Below are 7,164 nucleotides of genomic sequence, written 5' to 3'. Positions count from 1 at the left end.
GTGATAATTCACTTACAAGAACTGTACCAAAGGAGAAATCCTCTCCCATGATCCATTCATCTCCCACCAGGCCCCACTTCCAACATTGGGGATTACAATTTGACATGAGATTTGGGTAGAGACACAGACCCAAATCCTATTATATCCCATGTCATTTATGCATTCATCCGTTGATGGATAATTGGATGTTTTCACTTTTCCTGCTATCATGAATAATGTTGATATAAACATTTATGTGCAATTTTTGTGTGGACATATGTTTTTATTTCTCTAGGAGTGCAGTTGCTGGGTCATATGGTAATTGTATGTCTAACTTTTTGAGAAACTGCCAAATTGTTTTCCACAATTGCATCATTTTACTTTCTCACTAGCAATTTATGACGGTTCCAGTTTCCACATCTTTGCCAACACTAGCTATATTCTGGGTTTTTTTTTCTTAATTATAGCCATCTTAGTGTGTGTTAGGTGTTATGTCATTATGGTTTTGAATTATTTTTCCCTAATGACTAACAATGTTGAACTTCTTTTCATGTGCTTGTTGGTCATTTGTATATCTCCTTTGGGTAAATGTCTATTCAAGTCTTTTGCCCATTTTAAAATCAGTTTGTCTTTTTTGTTGTTAAGTTGTACAGCTTCTTTACATAATATGTATACTAGAACCTTATCAGATATACGATTTGCAAATATTTTCTCTCATTCTGTAGGTTGTCTTAACTTCCTTGATGTATCTTTGTGCTTAATAGTTTTAATTTTGGGCCGGGCATGGTGGCTTACACCTGAATCTCAGCACTTTGGGAGGCCGAGGTGGACAGATCACCTGATGTCAGTAATTCGAGACAAGCCTGGCCAACATGGCAAAACCCGGTCTCTACTAAAAATACAAAAATTAGCTGGGTGTGGTGGCGGGCACCTGTAATCCAAGCTACTTGGGAGGCTGAGGCATGAGAATTGCTTGAACCTGGGAGGTGGAAAGTTGCAGTGAGCGAAAATCGCACCACTGCACTCCAGTCTGGGTGAGAAGAGTGACTCTGTCTCAAAAAAGAAAAAGTTTTAATTTTGTTGAAGTTGAATTTATGTATTTTTTCTTTTGTTGTTTGTGGTTTCATCATATCTATTAAGAATCCATTACTAGGCCAGGCGTGGTGGCTCACACCTGTAATCCCAGCACTTTGGAAGGCCAAGGTGGGCAGATCACTTGAGCTCAGGAGTTTGAGACCAGCCTGGGCAACATGGTGAAACCCTGTCTCTACCAAAAGTACAAAAATTAGCCATGCGTGGTGGCTCGAGCCTGTGGTCCCAGCTACTTGGGAGGCTGAGGTCGGGGGATCACTTGAGCCTGGGAGGCAGAGGTTGCAGTGAGCCGAGATTGTGCCATAGCACTCCAGCCTGGGAAACAGAACAAGACCTTGTCAAAAAAAAAAAAAATCCATTACCACATTCAAGGTCATAAAGATGTTTACTTCTTTTTTTAAAAAAAAACATGTTTGATGAAACTTTTATTAGAAGATGTCCCAGAAGGCAACATTTTACAATCAGGCAATCAGAAATCGAAACTAAATACAAAATTTCAGGTAAACATGCTTTTCAAAATAAATCAGACCCTTTTAACGGAATTTCCCAAGAGGTTTTTTTCTTGAACAAAAAGAGTTAACACTGCTTTGCAAACGGCATACAAAAATACAATATAAAAAATACTCCCCCCCAGTATACCAAACAGCAGCTGATAAAACACAAGTTATTTAGACCCTTTTAACAGAATTACCCAAGAGTATTTTTTTCTTGTACAAAAAGAGTTAACACCACTTTGCCAAAGGCATACAAAAATACAATGGAAAAAATACTCCCCCTCAGTGTAATACCAAACAGCAGCTTATAAAACACAAGCTATTCAGACCATTTTAACAGAATTACCCAAGAGGTTTTTTTTTTTTTTCTTGTACAGAAAGAGTTAACACCACTTTGCAAAAGGCATACAAAAATACAATATACACTTTGGGAGGCCAAGATGGGTGGATCACGAGGTCAGAAGATTGAGACCATCCTGGCCAACATGGTGAAACCCCGACTCTACTAAAAAAAACAAAAATTAGGTGGGTGTGGTGGCACATGCCTGTAATCCCAGCTACTCAGGAGGCTGAGGCAGGAGAATCGCTTGAACCAGGGAGGCGGAGGTTGCAGTGAGCCGAGATTGTGCCACTGCACTCCGGCCTGGCGACAGACCGAGATTCCGTCTCAAAACACAAAAACAAAAACAAAAACAAAACCCAAAAAAATATATAAAAAATACTCTCCCCCAGTATAATACCAAACAGCAGCTTATAAAATACAAGGTATTCAGGTGAAACATCAGTAACCTACACTTAACCTGTTCCATAGACAGTTTCAAAAGTCAGCTGGCTCTTGTAAACCATGCTCCAGAAGGGTAAAGAGGCTATTTCCAAACATCCCCTGGAGTTCTCTGAGGGCAAGAAGCAACCTCAGAAAGAAACCATTATGGACAATAGATTTGGAAGTAGCGGCTGGTGTTCCAGAGCCACATATAATAGAACTTACCACTCCCCATCCTCCCAACTTCCAAGCAGGCACCTGCTGTCCTAGGCAGAGTTCTGGAGAGGCTGGTCCTTCTCACAGGACAGGCTTAGGGGTTTCAGAAGTTACCCACATGACAACTGCGGGGTTGGGTGACTTTCCCAGACTGGAGGCAGCACCTGGATTCCACGTGGAGCTGCAGAGTCCAGCTGGGGCAAAATCTATCATGGAGGCAGGTGGATCACCTGAGGTCAGGAGGTCAAGACCAGCCTGGCCAATGTGGTGAAACCCCGTCTCTACTAAAAATACAGAAATTAGCTAGGCGTGGTGGCAGGCACCTGCAATCCCAGCTACTTGGAAGGCTCAGGCAGGAGAATCGCTTGAACCCGGGAGGCAGAGGTTGCAGTGAGCCGAGATCATGCCATTAACCTCCAGCCTGGGCGACAAGAGTGAGACTCCGTCTCAAAAAAAAAAAAAAAAAAATCCATCATGATGATTGGCTAAGCAGAGCTCCTGGAGGATCCTTTAAAACACACCAGGAGGCAAGTCCACGTTGTGGAGCACTGGATGAGTCCCAACAGCTCTCCAGAAAACTTCAGAAAGGCCCAGATTCTGCGAAAGACATCTGACTCATTGCAGGCTGGCGCGAGGGCCCAAGGGTGGCTGCAGAGCCAGCAAGCTCCTTGGAGATGCACGAAAGGAACAAGTTTTCATGGTTCTAGTAGAACTTCAAATTCATCAGTCAAGGATTGAGATGAGAGGCAGGTGCGAAAGAGGAAGTGTTACAGTTCTCCCTTCTAAGGTGCCTCACACCTGTCTTGAGAAAAGATTGGGCCTCAAGGGCCCCTCAGAAAACACCTGGGCAGGGATTGAGTTCATGAGCCAGGGCTTGGGAACTTTCCCCAGGCCCCAGGCTAAGACCCATTTCCCTGTGTCTTAGGGAAATATTTCTAACCTGCAGGAAAGGGTGCTGTAGAACCCATTGCATAACAGAGGCAGAATGAGACAAAGTCCCTTGTGAAGACAGAAAGTTCCCTCGCTCAGAGAAGAGAGCCCAGAGGGCTTTAAGACAAATTACTTACAGGCGAAGTTCTCTTAAATGTTCTGAGTCACAGCATTGAGAGTGGGAGGAAGGGGGTCAGCCAACATCATAATATATACATATATACATACATACATATATACATATATGTAAGGTTTCCAACTCCTCAGCTACTGTAGTGTCTGACAGTGAGGTAATGGTCCACGTTGATCAAGTCTCTGAGCTTGTTTTCACCCAAGGCATCTTGTGTGTCTCCTGGAAAAAAATGGAGCCGCAGGGAGAGCGTCCACACCCAGCTGTCCTTGCATCACCCCAGAGACATCCTTTCCTAGCCTAAAGTTCATGTAGAGTGTGAGATTTCCTCCAGGCTGGAGCCCCCAACAACATCCACCACCTGTTGCATACCATCTGTCAGCCTTTTCTTTGGAGATAGTGAGCCAGGAAGACCCCAAGTCTCCTCAGTCAGCTGCCTGCTGAGAAGCCAAAGGTGCCAGAAAACACAAAGCACTCCCATGAGTCAGGGAAGAGAGAGAGCTGGATTTCAAAGTTTCCAAGAATGCAAGCCTTTATATTGTTTGTGCACTGGCTGCAATGCATTCTGCAATCTACTGTCCAGAGTGTCCTGCTGTAACAAAAATGTACAAGTTACTAAAGGGGAGAGGGAGATCAAAAAGAAAACTTGTGTCTTTTTTAAGACAGAATGGTCAGGCTTTTTGGTCAGTAGCTACTGAGGTACTCAATTCTTTTCTGCAATTGCCGTCGCTGGCATTCGAGCTGCCTTTTCTCCGTAGCCATCCTCTCCTCGGCTTCCGCCAGTTCTTGTAAGTATTCCGTGGCCTTGACTAGGATCATTACTTTGGAAACCCTAGAGCAGCTGGCCAGGGCGGGTACCTCGTCCCTCAGGGCCAAGAACCGCGAACGTTGATCATTCCGTCTCTTGCGCTCCAGGTAGCTGTGGCACTTCTTGGTCCAATTCTCAGTATCATAATGGATGGGTTTGGGCTGGCAGGACTGGGCAGCCTCACTTTCTACAGGTGGGAGGCTCACAATCTCTTCATCTTCCTTATCATCCTTTCCCCCTGGAGCTTCTCTCTCTAGAGCCTCTTTTGGGGGCATCCTCTTTGGAGCCCCTTCTTGGAAGCAGCTTTCTGGAGGAAAAGGGGCAGCATAGTTGTGCTGTTGCTGGTGGATGGAGATGTGGAAGAGATTCATGCGGGGATCCAGAAGGTCTGCACGCACCGCGATGATGACTGGCTTCCGCGTACTCAAAGACTGCCTCTTCTTTACTGTCACGTCGATTTCTTCACCCTCGGAGTCGCTTGGGCTCTCAGACCTGGAGCAGGCCTGGATCTTGGGCTCGCCCAACAAACAGGGGAAGATGGGCGCTAGGTTGCCGGCTTCGAGCTCGGGAGTGTAGTCGGGGGTGGCGAACTCCTTGGGCGAGGATCCCGAGGGCGCGCCAACGGCAAGCAGGTCACTCACTGCTCTCTCCAGCGGCTCCTGGGTGGAGAAGCCGCTCCACATGCAGTCACGGCGGATGAGGGAGGCGTAGTTCGCGTCCCAAGCTTTCCAGTAGTCCTGGGATTCCGTCTCGTCCCCAGCGCACCCTACCGGCCACGGTTCCAGGAGACCAAAGCTGAGGGCTGGGTTTCCGGCTGCGGGACCCAAGTCCCAGGGCGGCGGCACCAACTCGAATTTCTTCCAGATGTCCTCGCTGGGCGTCGTGGAGCGGTAGAAATCCTCCCCGCCGTCATAGTCGTAGAAATAGTGCTGGTACGAGTCGCGGTCCATGTTGGCTTGCTTGCTCACGCAGCTTGCCACCTGGAGCAGACTAGTTCCCCTCCAGCTGGGGGCAGCAGGGCACTCCACACACGCGCACAACGCGCCACCGAGCGCGCGACCCGCCCTCTGTTTATTTCTAAGAGGCTTACAATTTTAGCTCTTATATTTAGGTCTTTGGTTCATTTTGAGTTATTTTTTTGTAAATGGCGTGAGGTAAGGGCCCAGCTTCTTTCTTTTGCATGTGAGTATCCAAGTATTCCAGCACCGTTTGTTGAAGAGACTATTCTTTTCCAATTGCATGGTCTTGACATCTCTTTGAAAATCAATTGACCTTAGATGTATGGGTTTCTGACTCTCAATTCTATTCCATTGATCTATATGTCTATCCTTATGCCAGTACCACATTGTTTTGATTAGTGTGGTTTGTAGTACGTTTTGAAATTGAGAAATGCTAGTCCTCCATCATGCCCAGCTATTTTTTTCCTTCCTTCCTTCCTTCCTTCCTTTCTTCCTTCCTTCCTTCTTTCCTTCTTTCTTTCCTTCCTTCTTCTTTCCTTCATTTTCTTTCTTTCTTGTGTCACCCAGGTTGGAGTGCAGTGGCTCAATCTCTGCTCGCTGCGACCTCCGCCTCCCGAGTTCAAGTGATTCTCCCACCTCAGCCTCCAAAGTAGCTGCGACTACAGGCGCGCGTGGGCCACCACGCCTGGTTAATTTTTTTTTTTTATTTTTATTTTTTGTATTTCTAGTAGAGACGAGGTTTCGCCATGTTGGCCAGGCTGGTCTTGACTCCTGACTGCAAGTGGTCGGTATGCCTCAGCCTCCTAAAGTGTTGGGATTACAGGCATGAGCCAATGAGCTCCACCTGCAGTGTGGCTATTTTAATTATAATTTTTTAATATTTCTTTTTCAGATTGTTCACTGTTAGTGTATATAAATATAAATGATGATTTTTGTATGTTGCCCTTGTATCCTGTGTCTTTGCTTAAATCATTTATTAGCCCTATTTTTTTTTCTTTTTTTTTGAAATGGAGTCTCGCTCTGTCACCCAGGGTGGAATGCAGTGACGCTATCTCGGCTCACTGCAACCTCCACTTCCCGGGTTCAAGAGATTCTCCTGCCTCAGCCTCCCAAGTAGCTGGAACTACAGGCGACTGCCACCATGCCCAGCTAATTTTTGTATTTTTTGTAGAGACGGGGTTTAGCCATGTTGTCCAGGAGGGTCTCAAACTCCTGACCTCAAGTGATCCACCTGCCTCGGCCTCCCAAAGTGCTGGGATTACAGACATGAGCCACCACGCCCAGCTTATTAGCCCTAAATTTTTAAAAAAGATTTTCTATATATAAGATTGTGTCAGCAGGGCTCAGTGGCTCATGCCTGTAATCCTAGCACTTGGCCAAGGCGGGCAGGTCACCTGAAGTCGGGAGTTCCAGCCTGGCCAACATAGTAAAAACCCGTCTCTACTAAAAATACAAAAATTAATCGTACATGGTGGCCAGCACCTGTGTTCCCAGCTACTCAGGAGGCTGAGGTAGGAGGATGGTTTGAGACAGGGAGGACTAGGCTGCAGTGGGCCAAGATTGCGCCACTGCACTCCAGCCTTGGTGACAATGTGAGATCCTGTCTAAAAACAAACAAACAAACAAACAAAAACATATCGTCTGCAAAGATGGTTTTACTTTTTGTAATTTGAATGACTTTTATTTTTCTTGACTAATTGCCCTCGTTAGAACTTTCAGAACAATGTTGAATAGAAGTATTGAGAGCAGACATCCTTGTGTTGTTACTGATTCCTTTGGAAAAGCTTCCAGTC

The 7,164-nt window shown here is 45.9% G+C and overlaps 1 protein-coding gene across 1 annotated transcript; it reads right to left on the bottom strand.

Moving 5' to 3' along the window:
• Positions 1-1,514: 1,514 nt before the first annotated feature.
• Positions 1,515-5,398, bottom strand: LOC129138664 (putative myc-like protein MYCLP1). Its single transcript, XM_054676466.1, has one exon. The coding sequence runs from the start codon at positions 5,360-5,362 to the stop codon at positions 4,289-4,291; it is 1,074 nt and encodes a 357-aa protein (XP_054532441.1). The 5' UTR covers positions 5,363-5,398; the 3' UTR covers positions 1,515-4,288.
• Between the last annotated feature and the right edge of the window lie 1,766 nt (positions 5,399-7,164).

The sequence above is a fragment of the Pan troglodytes genome, chromosome X, assembly GCF_028858775.2.
Source record: "Pan troglodytes isolate AG18354 chromosome X, NHGRI_mPanTro3-v2.0_pri, whole genome shotgun sequence".
Classification (NCBI taxonomy): Eukaryota; Metazoa; Chordata; class Mammalia; order Primates; family Hominidae; genus Pan; species Pan troglodytes.
The sequence above is the reverse complement of the archived record's forward strand: the minus strand, read 5'-3'. Positions and strand labels throughout refer to the sequence as shown.

Bases quoted from the DNA above. Each gene is read 5' to 3' on its own strand.
- LOC129138664 (XM_054676466.1), bottom strand. From the start codon at position 5,362: ATGGACCGCGACTCGTACCAGCACTATTTCTACGACTATGACGGCGGG.